The sequence below is a fragment of the Peromyscus leucopus genome, chromosome 3 (assembly GCF_004664715.2).
Source record: "Peromyscus leucopus breed LL Stock chromosome 3, UCI_PerLeu_2.1, whole genome shotgun sequence".
Lineage (NCBI taxonomy): Eukaryota > Metazoa > Chordata > Mammalia > Rodentia > Cricetidae > Peromyscus > Peromyscus leucopus.
Genome location: NC_051065.1, coordinates 146,839,851 through 146,865,512, shown reverse-complemented (window position 1 = coordinate 146,865,512; position 25,662 = coordinate 146,839,851). Strand labels below are relative to the sequence as shown.

Below are 25,662 nucleotides of genomic sequence, written 5' to 3'. Positions count from 1 at the left end.
CCATGCAGGTCCACTGGCCACAGCCATATAGATTTCACAACGCACACTGCAGTCCACCACCCACATGGGCTATGGTGATGGCATCCCCACCCCAGAACCATGCGGACCTGCACAACCAGGAGGGGTATAGCATCTGGTTAAATTCCAGTTAGGTTAAGAGCAGAAGGAAATCCACAGCTCTGAAGACAAAAAGACTCAAGATTACACAGCACCACACAATTCTCTTTGTAACAGCAGCACAAATGTTAAAAAAAAAAAAAGGAAAAGGAAAAGGGGGGAAGGAGAGGAAAGAGAGGAGGGAGGGAGGGAGGGAAGGAAGAAGGGAAGGAGGGAGGGAGGGAAGGAAGAAGGGAGGGAGGGTAGGAGAGAGGGAGGGAAAAAAGTGAATGTTAAAACACTTTTGAGCCATGGTAGGTTGCTGACACTCAATAATATCCATTCTGGAGGGATGGATAAGTAATCAGTACGCCAGTGCAAATCTAGAAGACAGAGAACATCAATCTACCAAACACTGACCAGCCTCCCATCACCCCAACTTCAGCCAGCAGCAGAATCCTGCCCACATCAGCTCAATTTATTCTTCATACAAATATTTTACAGTTTTATTTTTAAATCATTTACACATATGCATACAAAGAAAAATAAATTTCAAGATGGAACCTTGGGGACCATGGCAGCTTAAAAAAAACATCTCCGATCATTAGCTCCTGAAGACAGGGCAAGAGGCTCAGCGGTCACTTGTGGGGCCTGTGTGTCCCCACACAGGACAGTGGAGAAGGATCCAGCTGCTCCCTCAGTGTCCCTTGATCTTCGCCTTGTGGAGGTAATATGGGGGAGGGGATTTTTCAGTGCCGTCCCCTACAAACGTTTCAGGAAGGCTTATGGTAACTCTGACCCCTCCCTTTGTTGGGAATTTGGCAAGAATACAACATCTGAGGCAGTTTGCTACAAGAGTTTGTTCAGTTCCTACTTCTCAAGGAGAAGAGGGGACTGCAGTACTGACCACACCCCCTACTGTCCCACCTCAGATTCTGGGCTCACTCCACCAATGAGCCTCCCTCCCTCGTAGCCTGCAGTGATGAGCCCGGCCCTGAGGACACCAGTGACCACAGGAGCATCCACTGGTCAGTGTCCATCCACAGAGAATCCCAGCTCACTCCCACGAGAGACAGAACCATGAGCACCTGTCCCAAGCTCGGCTCTGTGGAGTCGCATCAACGCTGCGGTTAACAGGCCAACTGCGAACATCCATCCCACACAGCAGCACACAACTGCTCAGGAGAACCTCTTACACACAACTGCCTGAAGAAGCTGGACTGCCACCAATTCCCAGTAAGAGTAGGGTAAGGAAAGACTTACAAATGTGGTAGACCCTATCATAAATTATGGCAGCTGATGACAACAATTTCCCCATGTCATTGGGTCCTACCCAAAAAGCAGCACCAAGAAAGGGCATGATGAGCAGAAAGAGATCTGTAGCTGGATATACAGCCCTTGAATTACCAAGGGACAGAGACAGCTCATTCCCTACAATTATGTAGGACCTAGGACACAGACTATGCACCCCTACATCGAGGAGGCAGCTCCTGAGAGGTCGTACCGCTTGTGGTCATCAGCCCAACCCCCTGGTAGGCCCATTGAAGGAGAGGGAGTCACACCCAGAGCGAGAGCCCCTCTAGGCAGACACTCACAGGGCAGCCCGTCCCACTGTCACTGGGGCAGGCCAAACATGGCTAGGAGGGCACCCAGATCCCGAGCGTCAGCTGCCCCATAGGCATCACTCTGGCCTAACATAGACAACGCCAATCGCAGGGTACTCCAGATGTTCTCGGACATGGCGCCCCCCTCACCCCGAGGGCCCCGGCTCTTCCTCTGCATGTTCAGGGCCTCCAGAAAGTGTTCCACAGCCTCACTGTAGGGAAGAGGAATGAGAACTAGTGAGCAGAAGCACAGTGGATGAGGCAGATGGGGCATGGGGAGGGAGGATCAGAACATTAGAAAGCAAAGCCAAGAAGACAAGGTTCATCTGCTCACACAGGAATCCATACTCACCGGTGAGCCCCAAGGTTGATGCAGCTGATGCCCAGGTTATATCGAGACCGGATATAGCCAGGCTGTAGCTCAAGCGCTCTGCGGTATGCAGCCACGGCTTCTTCACTCTGGTTCCCGTTGGCCAGGGTGGCCCCAAGTTTGTTCCACAGCAAATAGTCCTGGGACAGAGAGAGAGGCCTGGGACATGAGCCGGGCCTGGATCAACTTCTGCCCATCTCGTCACCTGCTTCACTACTGTTGGGTTAATGTCGGTTACTAACCCACTCTCTTGCCCTCAGCAGCTCCCAGTGTGCTCACCAGGTCACCCCATGCAAACCCCTGTCCCATGTCCATACACTCTTGCTCTCCCCGTGAACCCCCTTTCATTTCCCAGTCTTCCCAAGGCTTTCATGAAATCTCCCATGTGCAAATGACTCTTCTTTCCCTGAGGCTCACATTGGGGCGAACACTGAGGGCAGCCGTGAAACAGTCCACAGCCTTTTCGTACTCCCCACTCAGGTTGAAGAGTACTCCTAAGCCACACTGCACATCAGGGTCAATGGAGGTAGGGTCCAGACGCACAGCTGCCAGGAAGAGTTCTTTCACTTCAAGGAACAGGGAGCTAGGTAAGGAGAAGAAAAAGCAGACAGGTAGGTAGATGGGTCTATCTGTACTCCTAGCCTCCACACAATCCCTTCAAAAGTCAATCACATTCCCAAGACTCATCAATGTGTCAGTCATTTCATTTACCCCAATTCCACCTCACCATCTGCCTTGATTCATCACAGCACTGCACGGCGGAATGCTGACCTCCTTCGAGATGACCCTGAGTAACCCCTACACTCCTAGACCATTGGATCTCAGCATACCAAAACTCCCCAAATCAAGGTCATGTTCCTACTCGGCCTCACGTCACCCTCCTCATCCCAGGAACCCCATGCACTCACTCAGACAGCAGAGAGCCCAAGACACGCTTGCTGGGCCCCAGTCCTGCCCCGCTCGCCCCCTCTTCCCCAGGAGCCACCAGGTGGGCATAGGCTGGTGAGTAGCGCAGCCAGTCTCGCAGGGTCTCACAGGCCTGTCGCTGCAGGGACTCGTTGGTGAAGCTCACAGCCAGAGCCATCAGCGCTGTCCGGTTGTCTGGCTTTAGCTCCAGACACCTGAAGGGACAAAGACGAGCAGACTGAAAATCTGCCAATGACACCAGCAGCCCTCGGCACCAGGGGTCCACAGCCAAGCTTTGAAACGCACTCATGGAGGCCTCACGTCTGCCTCTCAGCCTAATATAGACAAGGCTCCTCTGGCCTTCGAGGGAATATTAAATGTAATGAATATCATGAGTGTAATTAATGAATATCATGAGTGTAATTAATATCTTGAATGTAATTCAAGCCACTGAATTGTGAACTTAAAAATGGTTACAACTGAAAATATTATGTTCATTTAAAAAAAATAAGGTGGAATGTAATCACCATACATTATATGTGTGTATGAAATTGAGGAGAGCGATGTTCTAAAATAGAAAGAGGAGATGGTGTCATGGGCCTATGAGGATGCTGGACTAAAGTCTATCAAATTGTGCAAAGAGGCAAATTGTATACTATATGAATTATTTGTCAATAAAGATTTTATAAAATGTAAATAAATAATAAATAAATGTCCTAATCTAAGTTGACCAGAATCAAGCCTCTTCCACCCATTTTTCTAGCCATTACTGAGCCATGTTGACTCAGAACAATATGGCAGGTTCAATTGTATGCTAGCGGTCAGAAAAGACAAGGAGCTGGTTCTGGTGCCTATTAGGCTAAAGGTTACTTGCAGAAGCCTATATCTACCTGCCATCACAGCAGCACACTTACCTCCGCAGGGCACTGATAGCCAGGAGCTCTTGCTCATTCTCAGCCTGGGTGGTACCCAGGTACTGCCAAGCCTAGAGAGAAGTTGACAATTCCATCACTGACTTTGCGTCCTCTCCTCCACTGGCTTCCCCCACTCACCATCTCACCTGCACCCCGGAGGAGACCACACCCCATCTTCATGCCTCTTTGGGCCTCCCCCAGACCTGGACGAAGCCCCACTCACTTCCATGTGCTTAGGATCCTGCTGCACAGCAGCCTCAAAAAGCAACACAGCATTGGGCAGATCTCCCTCCTCAAGTCGATGCATCCCCTCTTCAAAAGGCTGAGGGTGGTCACGCAGGGGGTTCTCTTCCTCAAACTGGTACCCCTGGAAGGAAAGGAATTGAGTGGAGGAACTCCTAAGAGGGAATCCAGACAGCCAGGGCAGCCGGGCTGGGACAACGACGGCCACCGTGGTGGAGAAGGTGAAGGCGGCGTCCTTCCACACAAGTGTAGCAAAGTCTCCGAATTATGAAGACCATCCATGACAAAACAAAGGTGGGCATCAGCTCGGCTGCCATCCGTCTCCCATTTACAGTAGCTGAGAATAGGGATGAGGCTGTAAGTGTCCATGCCGGGATTATAAACTTATTTGAGGAAGTCTTCCCATGCCTACACTTCCATATCCGAACCTTCTCTCCCCTGGACAGAGCATGCCTCTCAGCAGCAGCTGTTGATCACAGTGAGAGTTCTCTTCAGTGCCCTACTCCTAGTGTGATGCAGATGAGGTGGGTGTGACGTGAGTCAGGGGCTCCGCCTTCAAGGCAAGGCTTGCCCAACTTAGGGGACCGCACAAACTGGCTGGGTACATCAGAAGTGCTTCATTGATTCCCCATAACTGAGTTTGGTTGTTTCTTTTGCTTTTGAGGCACAGTCTTGCTATGTGGCCTTGGCTGGCCTCTAACTCACAGCTATCTTCTTGCCTCACCTTCCAAGTGCTGACTTTACAGATATAAGTCACCATTTCAGGCTTCTAGATTTTAAATACAACTTGGACCCCAAAATCTGGCTGGCAGGGAATGCTTCTACAAGACACTGCTCTCTTCCATCTGGGGGGTTCTCAACTGAGAAAGTTATGGTGCCACCTAAAAAGCTTTGCCAACTGGCATTTGATATGAAGTAGGAAAATAACAAGGCAAGGTCAAAGTCATGGTGAGCCACAAGGCTTTGGACAAGTAAAATATTCCTTTGGGGGAAATAAACAGTTACCATCACAAAAAAGAACGAAGACCATATGTAGCTCACCAGACAGAGTTTGGTAAACACCGTTTCAAACACAGCACAGACATGGAGAACTTAGCAGTAAACTGTACAAAATAAAGGCAAGATCTCCTGTGTGATTATCATTGTGAAACAAAGAATCAGACGTACTACATTCTAAACCACGGGTCATCGGCTACCAAGGACAATTAACAACTGCAGCTGGGATTCAAATCATGAGACTCACTGCTGGAGATGGATTTGTGGGAACTCGTCACAGGGATAGTTGGGAAATATTAAAACTTCAGTAACGACCCTACTGCAAGAGATAGCATGCCTTCTCGGTGAATGACCAGACAACAAATACTTCACACCTTGCAGATCCTACTGCAACTACCCAACTCCACCACAGGAGGGCAGAATCAGCCAGGTGCAGTATGTAAGCAACGAGCATGGCTAAGTCACCACCAAATTTTACTCATGGACACTGAAATTTAGATTTAAATTTTTAGGTATTACAAAATGTATTACTCTTTCGACTTCTTCCAGCCATTTAAAAATACTAAAGCAATTCTCAGCTACTGAACCATTTACAAATGAGTGGCAAACCCATTTATTCCACAGGCCACTCACACTCTAGACCATCTGAATTCAATAGAATATTCTACACTCAACCTTAACTGCTGCCCATCATCAATCCATCCATCCTTTAAGCCACTCTGTGGGAAACAGAGATTGTTACCACATATAACTTCCTAATGAAAGTAATTGATGCCTCAAAGCTGCTGACAGCCTTACTGAAGGTCTTAAAACACTGTTCACTAGTGGTGGCTGTAGCGACTTCCTTAAAGTACAATGCCTGTGGTAGCAGTCAGCAGTGATGAATGTTCTCACATGTCTTTAGGAGACAATGGGACAAACGGATGCCATCATTTTTCAAACATGAGTTTCCTCTCGACCCGTTACCTTCATTGTTAAGGTCTCATCAATTACTCAAAGAGGAATTAACTGTTAGTCCCCTGTGCATAGATGGAAAAAGAATACTCTGAAAGAACGCTTCACAGCCTACAGAAAGCTGAGCACTGCTTCGCATTCTGAAAGCTCTAGCCCAGCCAGACATAGTGTCTGACCCCTGCCTTGGGCTGTTCTAAAACCGCACAGGATCACACTGTGGAGAGAGCACTGCTTCAGAGAGTCTCTACATCCCAGAAACTCTCTTAGGAACAGTGTACAGCGTCCTTTTAAGCTACAGTTGTATGTAGCCTCTGGAAAATCTAAGGGTTATCAATAAAAATGTTTAATTATAAACAAGTATAAAGAGGGGTGAGGAGACAGCTCAGTGGACAACACACTTGCAGGCAAGCGGGAGGACCAGAGCCTGGATCCCCAACTTCCACAATAAAAACCAGGCAGGTATGACGGTCCACTCAGAGAGGGGATCCACAGGGCAAGCTGGCCAGCTAGAAGAGAGCTGTGTCAGTGAGCTCTGGGTTCAGTGAGAGACTCTGCCCCAGACAGGAAAGTGGGAAGCAATAAGGAAGACACCCATGTTAATATCTGGCCTCAGCACACACATGTACTCCAGAGACACATGCAAAAAAAAAAAATAAGTAACAAATAAAAAGCATAAAAAGGCCCATGAGTTTATTTGACAATGAACTCATACCCACACTATTCAAGTATTCCGTATAATTCAGTACAACTTAGCTTAGGGACAGACAGAACTTCACTTTTCACTAATAGTGAATAAGAAGTGGAGCACTGTTGTGAAGCATTAGGACAAGGGTTTTGAAGCCTAGTTTTGCAATATTTCAAGGTATCACTGACTTAAATAGGGTTCATGGATCTAATAACTTCATTATAGTTTTTTTTTTTTTTTGTAAGATGTTGAGATTTTGAAACACAATCTCACTAACCCCAAGTTAGCCTAATTTATAGTCCTCCTGCCTCAGCCTCTCAAGTACTAGGATTACAGGTGTGTACCATCATACCTGGTTCCCTCATTATATTTTCAGGCTTTTAATTTAAAGGCATATTTGGCCCAGCATGTCATAAATATGGAAAAAATAAGTGCTAAATTAAGCTTTCAGCTTAAAAAGTTATTCTGCAGCCAGGCGGTGGTGGCCCACGCCTTTAATCCCAGCACTCAGGAGGCAGAGCCAGGCAGATCTCTGTGAGTTCAAGGCCAGCCTGGTCTACAGAGCGAGATCCAGGATAGGCACCAAAGCTACACAGAGAAACCCTGTCTCAAAAAACAAAAAAGTTATTCTGCTTAGCATGTCATACCAAATAAATACCGAAGTAATAAACACTAAGAAGAAATATTACCCATATGAAAGTAGGACTTATGTCTTCATCTATCAAATGTATGGAAATGTCAATTATAAATTAACAATATATCAAATGATTAATGGGACAGTGAGGTTATTCTGTAAGAGGAATTTATACTGTGGCAAAGTAACAAGGAGAGGTCCCTAGAAGTAAGCAGCCCCTCAATGTACCACACAAGACCACTCTTGGGCAAGCCCAGAACAGATGGGTCAGCACAGTCCCATTTCTTGGCAGTCAGTTTTTCTGACGCTCTTGAGCCCTAAAGTCCCCTGGATGTCTCCCACTTTGCACAGCTCCCTACGTCAACATCACCTCCACCACCCAGCTTCACACCTCAGGATCTGGGTCTTCCTCCTCCACATCTGTGGTGAGAAAGGGGTGTTACTCAGTTCCTATTCTGTCTCTGTGAAAACCAAGCAATTCTCTTTTCCTTCCCTCACATGCCTCAACTCAGAGACTCAATCATCAGCCACGTCCCCAGTGATCCTGCAACTCACAAGCAGGTGAATTCACAGCGAGACAAACATCACAAACATCTAAGCCAAAAGCACACACGACATGCAAAATCCAAACATCTTCACCACAGACTACTGGAAAATTTTCCTACTGTTTAAATGATTCAATGTAATTCTTTGAAATCCTGAATCAGGACAAGAGCCTGATTCCTACAGGAAGAGATCAGAACTTCAATGAGAGCTGAGGATGTAGCTCAGTGGGAGAGCTGGTCGTTCCTAGCACACACCACCCCTGGTTTGATCCCCAATATTTGGGGGGTGGGGGATAGCAGGTGTCTGAACTCATGCACTAAAAAAATACATGTCACAGTGTGGACAGAGGAATGATCCATCAACTACCACTGTCCAGCAGAAGGGTCAGCAACAGATAAATTGTCCCAGTGTGCTGTGGGATGTTCTGTATGGCAAATGTGTTGCTCTGATTGGTCAATAAATAAAACACTGATTGGCCAGTGGCCAGGCAGGAAGTATAGGTGGGACTAACAGAGAGGAGAAAAGAAAGAACAGGAAGGCAGAAGGAGTCACTGCCAGCCACCGCCAGGACAAGCAGCATGTGAAGATGCCGGTAAGCCACGAGCCACGTGGCAAGGTATAGATTTATGGAAATAGATTAATCTAAGCTATAAGAACAGTTAGAAAGAAGCCTGCCACAGCCATACAGTTTGTAAACAATATAAGTCTCTGTGTTTACTTGGTTGGGTCTGAGTGGCTGTGGGACTGGCGGGTGACAAAGATTTGTCCTGACTGTGGGCCAGGCAGGAAAACTCTAGCTACACCAGTGCAACCTCCAAAGAGGAGCTAGCTACTCCTCTGTTCTTAGTGCATCATGTGTGAGCCTCCCTTGTGGGCATTCTGTCACTGTGTGATTTGCAAAGGTATTCTTACTAACCTTGTAGTCTCAAGAACATAGTACACATTCAGTTACTGGATAGCAGGAGCCAAGGTGTCAATCAGACTTCTTCTCATAGAAAGAGGCTCAAAAACAGTAACAGCTGCCACGTGGAAACTCTTCAAATTCTAGAACCTGGAAAGCCAGGGCTCCTACCTTGTCATAGGAAGCAGATGTGAGGTCATCATAGTCAGAAAGCCAGGGGTGTGCCTCAGCATCCCGTTTTGCCATCTCCTCCAACTCTGCCTGCAACTTGTCCCAGAAATCGACATCAGACTGTAAGGAAGGGAAGGCAGATAGAGAAAGGAGGTGCTTCGTGACCACCCCCAACTCTCCACTCTACTGGGATGTAGTCCCTAGGGCAATAGGTCTTAAATTTCAATGTATTCAGCAATCATCAGAGAAGCTTTTATAAAATGCAAATTCCTGATCCTACCCCCAGATTCTGTTGCAGGAATCTGGAATGATGTCCAAGAATTTGTTTTTTGTTTTTTGGGTTTTTCGAGACAGGGTTTCTCTGTGTAGCTTTGCACCTTTCCTGGAACCCACTCTGTAGCCCAGGTTGGCCTCGAACTCAAGAGATCTGCCTGCCTCTGCCTCCTGAGTGCCGGGATTAAAGGTGTGTGCCACCATGCCCAGCTAGAATCTGCATTTTTTAAAAAGCACTCATCCCACACCTACGCAGTTCCGACACAGATGATCCAGTACACAATGCCCATCGCCTCTGACACTAATAAAGCCATACTCTCCATGGAGGGAAGGCATGGTCCTGGAGCGCTTGGGTCCACACCAGCTGCTCTCACCTCTATAGCTGACTTGGCTCGTTCAAATTCCACATCAAGGGCAGACGTGTTGTTTCCTGGTCTTGTGAACTGATCAACCCAGGCCTCTGAGGTGTCCTGTGACAAAGGAGGATCAGTGCCACCTCCACCAACTTCCTTCCCATTAACACAGAGTGACGGAAAACCCACTAACCACCACCAGCCTGGACGCTGTCAGACTCTTTCCCCACCCACTCACGGTCTAAATGCCTGCCACAAGGCAAACTGTCTATAAGATCCCTTCCCACTGCACACTGATCCGGCCTCAGGCAGCAGTCTGAGGTGGGCTGGGGAGCGAGCGACAATGTCCTACCTGCTGCTGCATAAACTCTGCTGCCCACTGTTCTGCCTGAGCTCGGCCCGACCCTGCAGCGGACTCCAGGGACACCTGCCCCTCGCCAATCTGCCGCACGAATTTCAGGAACTGGGGCACAGAGACACACATAGGCACCTTGGGACAGGACTTCTAGGTGCACACTCTCAACTATGCCCAAGGAGACCCTGCACTCGCCCCTCCCTGAACATCTCTAGCTGCATCAAGATAATACTAAAGACCCTGAAAAAAAAAAAACAACAGCGATCAAACACAGGGGGATTTCTGCCTCTGCAGAGTTGAGAAGACACAGAAAAGACAAAGGGTTAGTGATAAAGGAATGAGGGAAATAGTGGGAAGATGCAGCCAGATCCAAAGTCTTCGTTCTCCAGAGGGGAGACAGTTCTAAAATCTCTTCCCCTCTTTACAGCACAGTAGGATGAGGGAAAGAAGGCTTCTGCCTTCAGGCACAGCTCTGCTGAGCACAGCAGCAGGAGGCTACTCACCTCAGAGTTAGCCAATTTGGGGTCATCCACCTTGGACACAAAGTCACTGGCTGTGTGCTGCAGGTCCTCCTCGGGATGATATTCATCATACCTGTGGCGAGGAAGAAAGATCAAGTCATCCACCCCACTGCCCATGCTCCTTCCGAATCCTGGCTTACAGCAAACAGAATTCTTGGAGGAAGAACAATAATGCTATCCCACTACCTTAAGGAGCTACAAGCTCCAAGTTAGGATAAAGAAGGCTATCTCAGTGGAAGTGGGAAAGTCTTTTTACTTTTTCCTTTCCCAAAACAGCTCTGCAGGGAGGGAGAAAAGAAGAGCATGCTCAAGGAAACACGGCCCATCAAGACACTTAAAACTTCCTAATGGAACAGTTAGGATTACTTATTTCACCAATAAGTGAAATACCAGTAACACTAGTTAATAAATGAAGTAGAAAAGAACAAACTGCAAGCTGGTGAGAATGTGGATGGAGGAGGATGGAAAACTGCCCAAACTATACTCTCTTCATGGCCACCCAAGGAAGATGCTGGACTTACCATCGATCGGCGGTAGATGTTCCTTCCGGCTCTCCCAACCACAGCTTCTCCTCAGACTGCTCCAGATACTCCTCAGCCCATCGGGCAGGGGACACAGACAAGGGGTCTGCAAAGAAAGAGCAGTTGTGGAACTCATCAAGGCTTCAGTGTAAGGTCAGAGAAAGAGAAGGTAGTACAGACTCACTGACCCACTTAACCAAACCAAACCGAACCCTGTGGAGTCCTGAGAGTCCTTCCTCCACCCTAACAGCCTCTTCAGTGGCTGAGCCATTCCCAAGGGGCTGAAGGGAAGCTGATGGAGAGCTGGGAACAGGAGACCTCCTAAGGAGGATCAGGAAAGAATTCAGCACTCCCAAGGCTGAACCAGAAGACTGGAAAGTTGAAGGCTATAGAAAGAGCCTATCTTTAAAGGAAGGTCGGTGGAGAGATGACTCAGGGTTCAATTCCCAAACCCACATGGTAGTTCACAACCGACTGTAATTTTAGTTCCAGGAGAACCCCGTGTCCTCTTCTGACCTTAAGGGAACCAAGCACACAGTAGTGCACAGACACGTAGGGAAAAAAATACACATAAAATAAAATTAAAGGTTTTTTTTTTAATCTTTATTAGTGTATACCAGTTGTACAAAGTTGGGGCTTCAATACACCATTTCCACACATCCATATAATGAGTTTTGATCATATAAACTCCATCTTCCTTTTTGGGGGGATAGAGGTAATTAGGATGTCTCTCTATATAGTCCTGGTTGTCCTGGAGCTCACTACGTAGACCAGGCTGGCCTCAAATTCACAGAGATCCACCTGCCTATGGCTAGGATAAAAGTCAGGAGCCACCATGCCCACGCCCGCACCCCCCCCACACACACACCCTTTACTTTCCAACTTCCCTCCTCTTTCTTCCTTTTCCCTTCCTCATCCTTCCAAATCCTTTTCCTTGAAGTCTACAGTCCTCAGTAAGAGGTAGGGAGCATCCGGGCTTCCTTACGGGAACTATATATGAAGTATAAATAAAGTATGTGCCAAACCTGGGCACACCACAACACTCACAGCTACCCCCCTGCCCACGGAAGTCAAGGGTGCTTGCATCCTCATAGGATGCCTCAGGCCCCTACACCCAGAGATAAACACTCTTCTGGCTCTTGTCACTGTGTTCTCGCTGTTTGAGGTTTTTTAAGATAGGGTCTCACTATGTAGCCCAAGCTGACCTTAAACTCAAGATCTTCTGTCGCAGCTGGGGTAATAGGCAAGAGCCATTTGATTCATTTAAGAGGCCATGTTTTTCAGTCAAACTCTCAAGTTATCTTAGAAACTCCAGGGACAAAGGGCACCATGAACATGGGAACAAACACTGGATGAGGGCGCTGAACTGTTTCTCAACTCCTTGGACTTTGGCCTACCAAGCAGCGAGCAGATTAGTGTTGCCGAGGTAGCAGAGAAGGCAGCAGCCCACGTTCGGCCTTCTACTCTGTGTCTCCCATCTTTACATCCCAGTTGCTGACACACATGGTAATCCAATCCCCAACTGGAAGATCTGACTGCCCTGTTTTAACCCTGAGAAGGCTTCTCACACCCTTAGTATTGACGTACATTCCACTTTACTTAAGACTTGGCCTGAATAATTTCAACAAAGCAATCTCAAAAGCTGAGAAAATAATGTCAAAATCTTAAAGAAAAAAAAAGAACCAAAGGTCTCAGAATATACACACCTAATTGTGAGGAAGTCATGCAAAATTAGCATAATAAAAAGTACAGTTAGCTAGTGTGGCTTTGCACCTGCTGGCTCTCCAAAGGGGGGAGGGGGAAGTACAGTTGGCAACTGTTTGGGTTTACAGATCCAGTGTTTTAATTTCAAAGACCCTCAACAGCTACAGGCCACATCTCAGGTCCTGTAGGTAACATTTTTTCTTCCCTTACTATAACTAGACTGTGGCTTACATGTGAAGATTGAAAAACAAATGTTTAATATCAAAACAGGTTTCAGTAACACCTCCCTGCTCCTTAGTCCTGGTTGAAAAAGAACCACTCTTCCCTGCTCACTCTCCATTTCCTCCTTACTCTCACTCTAGCGATCCCGAGACCACAAAGTCACAAACCATTTCTGTGGACTAGGTATGCACATCAGTGTTCAATGCCTGCCTAGCATCTGAAAGGGCCTGAGTTCAATCCTCAGCACCTCACAACAGTAATAGCAACAATGACCTACCACAGTTTGGCTCTGGGTCATACATACTGCTCTCAAGACCCTGAATTTCCCAACACTGGGAACCTGTCCCAACAAAGGAATTCGATTTAAACAAAAAACCAAATGAACAACATTTGGCTCCACAGCCTTTTTGAGAAATTCTTACAGAAAACCAGATCCATCTGGACACAGCTGAAATTGAAGCAATAAAGGCCAAAGGGGAGAAAATGATTGTCTTAGGTCACATATAATAAGTAAGCAGAGTTAGAGCCAACGATCTAGATATCACTTTCATGTCTGCATCATACTTCTCACTGAGCACAACTCCTGCAAGTTGAAAAGTCAAGGACTCAGAACCCCCTCCTCTGAGCAGTGAGAGCTCTGTGGGAAACAGTGTAGGTTCTAGAGTGAGCCTAGGGTTACCCACATTCAAACCTCAGCTCCACACATCATTCACTGTGAACTTCAGAGTAGTTACTTTAACTTATCTATAAAACAGATAATAACAGACAGCTCAGAGGGGTTTCTGCAAAAATAAAACACAGTAACAAAAGGGGCTGCTACCATGACTGTCTGGGGAGGGCAAACCTTAACATCATGGAGACTGTTGCTCCCTATATTCCACAGCTCCTCCTCCTCCTCCTCTATTCAGGGAAGAGCAGCTATCACCAACCACCTTCTGCCACTGCTTCCTACAATTCCTGTAACAGCACAACTTGTATTTCATAGCTGCTCTATGAACCTCACACACTGTGATGGCTATTCTTGGTTGTCATCTTGACTACATCTAGAACTAACTAAAACCCAAGACGCTGGGTAGACCTGTGAGGGACTTTTTCTTAATTAAATCATTTGAAGTGGGAAGACCTACTTTTAATCTAGATCTTTTGAGATGGGAAGATCTAACTTTTTTTTTCACTTTATTTGTTTTTTGTTTTTTGTTTTGGTGTTTTTTTTTTTTTTTTTTTTTTTTTTTTTTTTTTTTTTTTTTTTTTTTGGTTTTTCGAGACAGGGTTTCTCTGTGTAGCTTTGCGCCTTTTCCTGGAACTCACTTGGTAGCCCAGGCTGGCCAAGATCTAACTTTAATCTGGGCCATACCTTCTACTGGCTGCCTGTATATTACGGCTGGAAGTCTAGTCTATTCCAGACATGTAAGAAGGAAGCTTGCTCTCTTTGTTTGCTCTCCTTCTCACAGGCAAGCCCATTCCTTTACTGACATTAGAACCTCCATCTTTGGAATTGTGGCATATACTGAAGACCAGCTGAGACATCTAACCTCATGAACTAAACAACTACTGGATTCTTAGACCTCCTGTTGGTAAACATTGTTGGACTAGATGGGCCACAGCCTGTAAGCCACTCTACTAAATCTCCTTTCTATACACACACACAAATTGTGTGTGTGTGTGTGTGTGTGTGTGTGTGTGTGTGTTCTGTAGCCACTCTAATAAATCCCCTTTCTATGTGTGTGTGTGTGTGTGTGTGTGTGTGTGCGCGCGCGTGTGTGTGTTCTGTAAGTTTCTGTTCCTCTAGAGAACCCTGAGTAATACACACAGTATATCAACTGAGTCTGTCTAATTCAGAATACCTGTAGGCTGAGTTTTATCTCCAGATCTGAGTAAGTCCAAGGTGCAGACTGGCCAGAAAACACAATAGAGGCTTCTTCAACAGTATGACAGACCAAAAAAGGGGGATGGGTCTTGTATGGTGATGGACTAGCTCTTGACTGAGATGGTGCTTATGCAAATCTACCCATCTGATAAAGTTGCATAAAACTATTCACACACAGATAGTAGCATGCAAACCTGAAGAAAACCAATGAGCTCTACAGACTGTACCAGAGTGGATCTCCTGATCACCATTGGGAGAATCTGAGGTAGTAACACAGAACTTTCTTGTGTGTCTTCTTTCTATTTATTTATTCATAATTACCAATAAGACTATAAAATTTTCCATATAAAAAACAACCAAAGTAAGATGACCTTCAAGGTTCCTTTTGAATAATTCTAGAATATTAAACATGGGAATTTAAAAGATAAAGAGAAGCTACAAAGCATGCTCATAATTCCAGCACTTGGGATACAGAGGCAGAACTATAAGTTCAAAGACAACTTGGGCTACATAGTAAGACCTTTTCTCAAAAAACAAAACAACAACAACAAAAAAAAAAAAAAAAAAAATGAGCCATGTGTAAGGCAAGTGCCAATGATCCCAACAGGTGGCAGAGACAGTCACAAATTCGAGCCAGGCTGGCATACAAAATCAAGTTGGAGGGACGCCAGGGCTAGAGTGAGATTATTGTCTTACAAACACCAAAAAATAATTAATAAGACCTTAAAAGCCGGGCAGTGGTGGCGCACGCCTTTAATCCCAGCACTCGGGAGGCAGAGGCAGGCGGATCTTTGTGAGTTTGAGGCCAGCCTGGTCTACAGAGTGAGATCCAGGAAAGGTGCAAAGCTACACAGAGAAACCCTGTCTCGAAAAACCAAAAAAAAAAAAAAAAAAAAAAAAAGACCTTAAAAAGTATAGTATTTTGTCTTAAATCTACCTATCCATAAAACAATAGTTAACTTTTATACCTGATATATCAGCTACAAACACTGAGAAAGATGTTTTAAAACATGAATTTTGGGGCTACAGAGATGGCTCAGTGGTTAGAGGCACTGGCTTACTTAAGGGTTCTTCCAGATGACCTGGGTTCAATTTCCAGGCCCCATTTGGCAGCTAACAACAGTCTCAAACTCCAGTGCTGGGGGATTAGACACCCTTTTCTGGTTTCTGCAGGTAGTGCATATATATGATGCACAGACAACCATTCAGGCAAAAGACCCCTACACAGAAAATAATAATCAATCTTTGAAATAAATAAAATATGAATTCCTAGAAAATCAATTTGTTTTAGCGTTTGCTCCCAAATCTCCATTCATTCATTCATTCATTCATTCACTATTAAAGGCCTACTACAACAGGACGATCTTACAGAGACCAATTCTATACAGCACGGTCCCAGGTACCCACATCCGGGCTCTCTCTGTGAAGCAGGCATAGTTGCAAATGAATGTGCAAAACAGATGAGCTCTCCAAAGACAACCAGACAGGTGGGGCAAGTCTGACACGTTTCTCTAAGGCTGCTCGCACTGGTGAGTTCGGGGAGATTTCATGGGCAGGAAGCAATTAATCATAATAAAATCGGGCTCACATTGTGCTTGCTGCACAAACGGTTTGGTGTTTTGTTTTGTGTTGTTTTGTCTGTTAGTTTTAAATTATGGAAAATGACTAATGTCCACCCATTCCAACAGAATTCTCTCTATACTAAGATGTATCCCTTAAGGTTAAGGTTTGTGTGGACACCTGAAAGGTTCTGTCCAGCAGAGGGTCATTGGATAGCTCAGATTTTGGCTTGAGGCAATTCCACAGGGAAGACTTGAGAGTATTCTAAAATTGAGGTTTTAGAATAATAGTTCGAAAGGCATGGCACCTGGGTACAAACAGGCATGAGTTTGGATATCATGTCTCCTCCTGACACTTTGTAAGAGGTTTCCAAATCTCAGCTTAGAACTAATAGCAAACCCTAGAACACTGTCTGCCGATCTTACTTTAGGAAAGAGAATCTGGGTGAAATGACCTAACAGCTTAGACTAGTTGTTGGGTTCTGGGGCATTTCTCCTGTGTGAGGAGGAATCCCTACCTTCAGGAGTGTAAGGAGCAGTCAGAGGAGAAGTCCACTAAGTCCCATTAGCTCAAAAACCATCAACTATTCAGGACACTGTGACTGCCTGAGAGGCTAGAATCTTTGTAACTTTCTCCATTCGTATCTCTTCTCATCCTTGGATTTCTCAATGTAGAAAAGGCAAACAATGCTTCTCTCAGTGAGCAATCAGGAAGAGGAAGGCTGAAGTCTCTGTTCTTCCCCTTTGCCCTAATCTGATAGGCATGGGGGAGAAAAACCAATCCGCAAGGAGGCAGTGAGCAGACGATGCCCCAAAGACACCTATCAGGCTACAACCAAGTGTGCAACCAAGAGAGAAAGAGCATAAAATACGGCGGAGACAAGCAGACGCAGGTAGGCCTGTGGCGGCGGGCCGCGGAGGTGGATGGGCCCAGTGGCAGCGGCCGACAGGGACATTTAGGCCCGGCAGCAGCTGGCGGAGACATTCAGGCCCAGTGGCGGTCCACGGAGGTGGACGGGCCCTGTGGCAGAGATAAGCAGACTGAGGTGGAAAGGCCGGGCGGCGGCCCACAGGGGTGGACGCAGGTCGGCGACCTGCGGAGGTGGACGGGCCCGGTGGCAGCGGCCGACAGGGACATACAGGCCCAGTGGCAGCCGGCAGAGACATACAGGCCCGTTGGCGGCCCGCGGAGGTGGACAGACCCAGCGGCCGTTGACAGGGACATACAGGCCCGGCAGCAGAGACAAGTGGACGCAGGTGGGCCTGTGGCGGCGGGCCACAGGGGTGGACAGGCACGGGGACGGAGAGGGGCGGACGCAGCTTGGAGCAGGGACGCCCCTAGCCCCAACACCTGGGAAGAGACTATCTCTGTGGGTCGGAACCAGGGCAAGTCTGGGCATTCCGTCTGGGGACAACCCAGGGCCCAACTGCTGATCCTGTGAAACCCAACAACTTGGAGGTGTTGGTGAGACTACCCTGCTCAGCTGAAACCCATCTGGGAGAGGATTCAGATGCCTACAGTTGAAGTCTGAAGAAACAAGATCAGCTGAGGAGTTGACAAATGAATAAAACGTGACCTGGGAACACAGAAGAAGGCGCTACCCAGCCACTAAACCAGATCACCAGAATCATAAGTATATAATTCACCGACTGAAATCAGCTGTCCCTGAAGAAACAGCCCAATAGCACCAATTTAACCAAGAACCCCTACTAAACCAAGACTAAAAATTAGAACAAGAGAGGCACTCTCAGACACAGACACCACCTGCACCGCACAGAGGAAAAGATGAGTAGACGCCAGAGCAAAAATACAGGCAACAACATAAAGACCTATATGGCAACATCAGAACCTAGTGATTCTACACCTGCAAGACCTAAACATACCATGACAGAAGAAACAGAAGAAATCAACCCTAAAAATGACTTTAAGAAGATGATAGAGGCCCTTAAAGAAGAAATAAAACATTCCCTCAATGAGGAAATAAAAACTTTCCTTAAAGAGGAAATGAAAAACTACCTTAAAGAGGAAATAAAAACTTTCCTTAAAGAGGAAATGAAAAACTCTCTTAAAGAGGAAATAAAAACTTCCCTTAAAGAGGAAATGAAAAAACTCCATTAAAGGGGAAATAAAAAAACTCCCTTAAAGAAATGGAAGAAAAAATGAACAAAAAAATGGGAAGAAATCAAATCAAGCCAAGAAAAAGCAATTAAACAGATGAAAGAAACATTCCAAGATCTGAAAAATGAATTTGAGATAATAAAGAAAACACATGCTGAGGGAATGCTGGAAATAGAAATCCTGACAAAACGAACAGGAACTACAGAAACAAGCATAACCAACCGATTGCAAGAGATGGAACAGAGAATCTCTGACACTGAAGACACGATAGAGAAAATAGATTCGTCAGTCAAACAAAACACTAAAGACAAAAAAGTTGTAACACAAAATGTCCAGGAAATTTGGGACACCATGAAAAGACCAAACCTAAGAATAATAGGGGTAGAAGAAGGAGAAGAATTCCAACTCAAAGGCACAGAAAATATATTCAACAAAATCATAGAAGAAAACTTTCCTAACCTAAAGAAAGAAATACCTATGAAGATACAAGAAGCTTACAGAACACCGAATAGGCTGGATCCAAAAAAAAAGTCCCCTCGCCACATAATAATCAAAACACTAAACACACAGAACAAAGAAAAAATATTAAGAGCCGCAAAGGAAAAAGACCAAGTAACATATAAAGGTAAACCCATCAGAATAACACCAGACTACTCAATAGAGACTATGAAAGCTAGAAGATCATGGACAAATCTCATGCAGACACTAAGAGACCACGGATGCCAACCCAGACTGTTATACCCAGCAAAACTCTTAATCACCATAGGCGGAGTAAACAAAAATATTCCAGGATAAAACCAGATTTAATCAATACCTGTCTACAAACCCAGCCCTACAGAAAGCACTAGAAGGGAAAATTCAACCCAAAGAAGCTAAACACATCCATGAAAAATCAAGCAATAGATAATCCCACACCAACATACACCACAGAAGGACAACACAACACAACCACAAAAAATAACAGGAATTAACAATCACTGGTCATTAATATCCATCAATATCAATAGTCTCAACTCACCTATACCTGGCGATCTCTGAGCAGGCTTCAGATTTTGACAGTTGATGAAAGATACGACAAGCATTAATGTGTGGGTGAAAAGCTTGGTGAAATTCTGAGTGAAGTTTTAGTTAAAGTTGGTTGAACTTGGGATTGACTGGGAGGCCAAAGATTTAAAAAGCAGAAGATTCTCTCAAGACACAACTTGTGTGATAATAGTGTGTTTTGTGTGTGTGAATGACAATTTGTAAATGTTGAATTCTAGGCTTCGACAATCATTGTCAGTGCAGATCAAGCTGTAAGTATTTATGTTTTAAAACTTAAATTATAAAGCTAGTTACGTCTTTCTAACAACTAGCTTTAATGTTTATGAGCATATTTTACCTACATTACCTTTTCAGGATGTTGAGAAAGATGCATCACAAGCACAGGCTGGAGGCTGGGGGCTAGATGGTTTTGAGAAAGAGGTCTTGGTGGACTCTTTCATAGAGCAAAGGGAAGCAATGCCTTCTGGGAAATGAGCTAAGTTTTAATCTAGTCTTTAAGATTAGAAGTCAAAAACAAAAATATTAAGGAAAGGAAAACCTAATTGATCTTTGAAGTATTGTTATGTGGAATTGAGTGGGACTTTTGAGGCCTTTCTTCCAGAAAACAAGGACTTGGTTGTCAGGCCTATATTAGGCCTAAACCTTGGTGCCATGTAGTTGTACTTAAATCATTCCAATGGAAAGTGTCTTAGTGATTGGAACTTCTAGTGCAGTTTGGAGTTCTTCCATTTGAAAAATGTGATATTTGCATGGGATTGTTTGAATCTTGTTTTCTAGTCCCTCCCCATCACCATCCTCATAGTCTGAAGGTAGATTTTTCTCTTGATAAAGGAACAAAAAAAGTGAACATCTTGTTTGTAAATAGGTATCTAGTAACTAGTGGTAAACTTGAAATGGTAGAATTCTTTAAAGCCTAATTCTAGGTAGCCTTAAGAAAATGTATCTTAATTATTTTTGAACCTGTATTCACGTTGTTTTTTTCAAATATCTTAAGTTATATTTTCTTTTTCAGAGCTGCTTCTTATTTGGGGCTACTTTTTTTTTTTTTTTTTAAATTGAGGTATAATTCATAAAAGGGTATATTGTTTTGATGAGACTTTTTACAACTGTGGCTGGATGTCTTTCTTTAGTCTTCCAAGAAGGGCCATTTTACTTTTTTAGAGTTACTTTTTAAAGTCATGAGATCAACAACTTGGACTACTATGCATGTAAGTGCTAATGCAAATTAAAGCCCAAGTTGACCTCCAGCAGCAGTTCATTCTATGTTGACAGTGAGAGAACACTTTGCCTGTTAGGATACTGTTACTCGTGAACTGAGATGCTGAAGAAACCCCTCCCCCTATTTTGTTTTTTTGCAAAAATCAAGGTATATTCTAGGGTTTCCTGGTTGACCTCAACAGATAAACTGAGATGATAGTCTTAGTTCAGAAATGATCTGAATGTAGATTTACAGTCTACGTGTACAGCTGGCTAAGTGAGATCGCTTTCACAGTGCTGCATGTATCCCATCGGCTCCCCATTAGTCACTGAACTCTTAAAACTGGTATTGTAACATTATCACAATGTTTTGCGCCAATTTTATAAACTTTACAGTGCAATATGTGTTCCATTTCTGAGGCAAACCAAAGGTATATTTCTCAAGGTTCTGCTGCTATCAGCAGCGTTGATGGAGGATTTTTTTATATATTTGTAATAGATAGAAATAAACCAGGAAAAAAAAAAGAAGAAAAAAAAAAGTGGTAGAGGAAAAGGTGAACACTGCAAGAATACTCAAAGGGGCTGAGAGTTGCAAACGCCAAGAATGGCTTTGCATAGTAAATGGAATAGAACAGCTCTGAACTATAGCTTACTTTTCCTGGTTTGGTCTGACAGAATGATTGAATGCTTTTGTACAAAAATCAGAGCCTTAAAAACAAGGATTTGGTGAGATTGTAAAACGGTGTGCCACTTTGGCAAAACAGTTTGGTGGTTGGTTCAAAATGCAAAACATTGTTACTCTGTTACTCAACAATTCTACCCTTAGGAATATATCCTCAAACTACTGAAAATGTGCACCTATGAAACATGTACATGAAGGTTTACAGCAGTGTGTTGCTAATAGTAAAAAAGTTAAAACAACTCAAATAGCTATCAAATACTGGAGAGAAATAAAATGTGGCTTATTCATACAATAGAATATTATTAAGACATAACAATGAATGAGAAACTGACAGATTAAATGACTTTGGTGAACCTTCATAATTTCATTTGTAGATCTTTCCATTTCTAATTTATAAATACATTTGGGGTTATAAATTATAAATGTACTGCCTCCTGTCAACATTGTATACTTCTATTTGATGATTTCTGTGTCAAACATTATATGGAAATGTTTCCAAGTATTTTCTGTATTAACTGTGAATGAATAGAACAAAATAAATGGCCTGTGATGGAAAAAAATAAAATAAAATAAAATAAAATTTAAAAAAAAAAAAAAAAAAAAAAAAAAAAAAAAAAGAGCATAAAATACAGGCCTGGCAGGACAGAAGGACAGCTCGGTCCACAGTCAAACCCCAATGACACCCTAGGGAGAAACCTAAACACTGCCTTGTCAAACTGCCTGCCTTCCAAACACTTGTGCTCAGCCATAGATTGGTGCTGCCCTCAACCTTGGCCAGAGAAGCTTCTCTCTGCAGTGGTCAGCAGGGAAGGCAGAGACTCAGAACTGACACAGTGCTGAGTGAGAATAAGTGACTAGGGAGCACTCAGCCCTCAGTGGGACATCTATCCTAATCCCCCTCACCAAGGGACCATCTCAGAACAGGGTGGGAAGGAGGCAGGAAGCAGAGGTGGAGTGGGGTGCTGGGAAGCACCGTCCTCAGGACATGACAGGCCCATGGCACCCATGGACTCATTTCAGCTGTGGTCACCTGCACAAGATCAAGTCAACAAGATCAGGTGACATCTGACCGGCAGTGTTATTAACAAAAAGAAAAAAGAGCAAAGGACATGAAAGGGAAGCAGGACGTATTTGGGGTATCTAGAGGGGGGGGGGTTGGGAGTTCTTCCAGAGAGTTGGGGTTATATATGATCAAGATGTACTGTTTACGTTTACGAAAATGCCTAAGAATAAATAAAAGCTATTCTATTAAAAAAAAAAAAAAGCCAAACCACTTACAATATTGTGTTACTTTAAGTAAGTCCTCTACCTCAAAAACTCAGTATTCCTATCTGTAAAGTGGTTCTAAAAACAATAGTTAGAACTTGGGTTCTCCTGGAGTTTAAATCAACAACATATTCAATGCACCTAACACAGAGCTCAGAACACAGTAAGTATACAAAGCTAATGTTATTTTATCATCACAGATGATCTTCACCCTCAAAGACCATTCGCTCCTCACTATCCACAAAAGAATGGTTCCTGAAACTCAGACACAAGATTCTGCAGATCCAAATCTCTTATATGAAATCATATATTTGCATATATCCCACACACATCCTCCCGTTATTTCAACATCTCTAGATGACTTATAATACCCAATGTAATATAAATGCTATGTATAGAGTAATTACACAGATTAGGAAGTAATGAATACATACACACACACACACACACACACACAAAATGGCCAGGCACCATGGTTTATACCTGGAATCCCAGCACTTAAGAGGTTAAGATAGGAAGATCTCAGTTACATAGGGATTTAGAGGATAGCCTGGTCTACAAGAGACCCTGTCTAAAAACTCAAAAAGTATGTATATTTTTAGTACAGACATAATGTTTTCCAAACATTTTCCATCCACAATTTGTTCAATCTACAGATGAGAACCCTACAGATATACAGACGGCCTAGCTATACTTCAGCTTCTGAACCCCACAATCCTACTTTCCCAGATCCCAATTCTACTCAAGATGGCTGAACGCCAGACTTCCAGGTGCTACAGTGCCGATTTCTCTCTTTGGGCCATCCATCTAATCTCTAGCTCCTCTGCACTAGACTGAAGCAGTCAGGTTTCTGATAAGGAGGCAGTCCTAAGCTCTCACTCATGTTCTCATGCCCCTCTCCCCTCTCTCATTTTTTTTTCATTCAAACTCAGTTTTCTCTTTAATATGTTTTGATCCCCTACCATTGCTACAAGAAGTCACATCTAACGTCCTACAGAAATGAATCAAGAAGTCAGAAAACTCATTACAGCCAAAATCACCTTAGACCTAAGAGGAATTAAGACTTCAGTTCATTAAGAACTTTCAAACACTCCGTAACAACTAGTACAGATTTTCCCACAAGCCTCACCTGTAACTTCGGCAATGAATTCTTGGGACCAGTCAGTCTCATTATAATCCTGTGCTACATCCACAGCATCCCCAGCAGCAAGAAACTCCTGGGCCCAGTTCTCAGACAAGGCCAAGTCTGCTACACCAGGGGCTGAAAAGAGACAAGAGATAACTAAGAAAATAGAAAACAAGTACCCCTCACTCCTCCACCATCACTCCTGGATGCCACCTCCTTTGTCTCCTCAGTCCGCTGAGGCCAGCAAAACCAAAGAAGGGAGCCCTCTGGCCTCGGTGCACAGAAAACACTGGTCTCACGGGCCCTCAACCCACCTCTCTGAGGAGCCTGGCGAAAGTTTGACTGTTCAATCTCCTGCATCTCTGCCAGGAGATCATCCATCTTGAAGGTCTGAGGTGCACGGGATACAAGGGGTGCATTCTGATCCTGCAGGAATTCTGCCACCAACTATTACAGAGAGATGGTGAGATGAACCATTAGGATCGGGGGCCTCAGCAAAGGGGCAGGGCCGATTGGATGGGGTACTGATTTCAGACAGAAAGAAAAACAGAAACTGGAAACAATAAAGAAGAAAAAAATCTATCTGTAAATTTGGAAACCAAAAAGAGTAGAAGAAATCTCATTTGGTGAAGAGAGTTCAAAGTGAAGTATGAGTGGACTGTTTAAAGGTTAAAAAAAAAAAAAAATACCATGGACCAGAAAGAGAGAGAAAAGAAACTTGTTTTATTTACCTCATCTTCAGAACCTACTCCCAAAGGTTTGGAAACCTACGAAAGGAAGAAAAGAGGCAAAATGCAGTGAGGAAGGCCACGGAGTAGAGCCCAACTCTATCTACTGCTTAGGTGACCTGAGGCAAGTCAGGAGCCTTCACAAAGCCCCGGCGTCTTTGTCTATTAAATAGTTATCTGTGTAAAGATGCACGGTGCTCACGCCAGTGCCGCTGAGCCGGAACTGCTATTACTTGTAACAACAGAGACAGCAGCTGGTGGGCTGATGAAATGGGCCCCCGGCTCTAGGACACTCACCGTCTCCCCGGCTGTGGCTCCTGGGGGCCAGGGGCCAGGCCTCAGTCCCTCCTGCCGAAGGGCCTTGTCCTGGGTGAAGTGGGTGGCCAGCTTCATGAGCGGGTTGGCACCCCCACATTCGCCCTCCACCAGCTCCCGCATTGCCATGGTGACCACCAGCTCCCTGATGGACAGACGGAAGATGACAACTGTGGTCCCAGAGCCAGACTTTCCCAACGCACGCCTCCGGCCCCTGTCTAGAGCAGGTGGGCCCACGACGGTCCCACACCGGGCCAGGCCTCCGGGGCCGGCCGCCCTGCCGCTGGCCACCCCCCCCGGCTGTGTCCCGAGTCCAAAAGGGAGTCTGTATCCTCCTGCTCTCGGCTTGGGGTTTCGGCCCGGGGGGTTCCTCCGCAGCTGTCACGGCTGCATCTCAGACACCACCCGCCGACAGCAGCCCGACGCAGGGGCCTGGACCCCCGGGGAGCACGGGTAACGCGTCATCAACCCGACTAGACGGGGACTCTGACCGGACACGGGAGAGCGGGAACGCCGCCGACGGTACACCGGGACCCACACTCCAAGTCTGGGGTGCGCGGCGGGACTCGATCCCGGCCCGCGTCGCCTGAGCCCCTCCCGCGCCGTACCGGTCCCGGCCCAGCGCCCCAGGTCCCCCGGTCCCGCTGGCCCAGCCCCGCCCCCGCCCCGCAAGGCCGCCGCAGCAGCGGAGTCTCGCGGGCCCCGGCCCCGCGCCCCCTAGGCTCCAAGGCTCACCGCCGCGGGCCGCACCGTAGGACCCGCCGGGGCACCCGGGGTGGGCTGGGGGAGG

General features: G+C 45.4%; 1 protein-coding gene across 6 annotated transcripts; it reads right to left on the bottom strand.

The window, feature by feature from the left end:
- Positions 1 to 558: 558 nt before the first annotated feature.
- Positions 559 to 25,662, bottom strand: Pex5 (peroxisomal biogenesis factor 5). Of its 6 annotated transcripts, none has more exons than XM_028892297.2 (16): positions 25,608 to 25,662; positions 24,855 to 25,017; positions 24,561 to 24,596; positions 24,144 to 24,276; positions 23,833 to 23,964; positions 11,044 to 11,149; positions 10,505 to 10,595; positions 9,999 to 10,109; positions 9,668 to 9,763; positions 9,021 to 9,140; positions 4,114 to 4,257; positions 3,891 to 3,961; positions 2,979 to 3,191; positions 2,488 to 2,653; positions 2,053 to 2,210; positions 559 to 1,912 (listed from the first exon to the last, which is right to left on the bottom strand). In XM_028892297.2, the coding sequence occupies exons 2-16, from the start codon at positions 24,999 to 25,001 to the stop codon at positions 1,711 to 1,713; spliced, it is 1,926 nt and encodes a 641-aa protein (XP_028748130.1). In that variant the 5' UTR covers positions 25,002 to 25,017; positions 25,608 to 25,662; the 3' UTR covers positions 559 to 1,710. The 6 variants fall into 6 exon arrangements, with proteins under 6 accessions (XP_028748130.1, XP_037060042.1, XP_028748135.1 ...); XM_037204147.1 differs by having other exon boundaries at positions 9,021 to 9,116; XM_028892302.2 differs by lacking the exon at positions 25,608 to 25,662 and adding an exon at positions 25,364 to 25,503.

Coding starts and splice junctions, on each gene's coding strand:
- Pex5 (XM_028892297.2), bottom strand. CDS start 25,001: ATGGCAATGCGGGAGCTGGTGGAGGGCGAATGTGGGGGTGCCAACCCG. Junction 3,192..3,890: donor GCTATCAGTGCCCTGCGGAG/GTAAGTGTGCTG, acceptor TTGTCCCTTCAG/GTGTCTGGAGCTAAAGCCAG. Junction 2,654..2,978: donor TTGGGCTCTCTGCTGTCTGA/GTGAGTGCATGG, acceptor CTCCTTACCTAG/CTCCCTGTTCCTTGAAGTGA.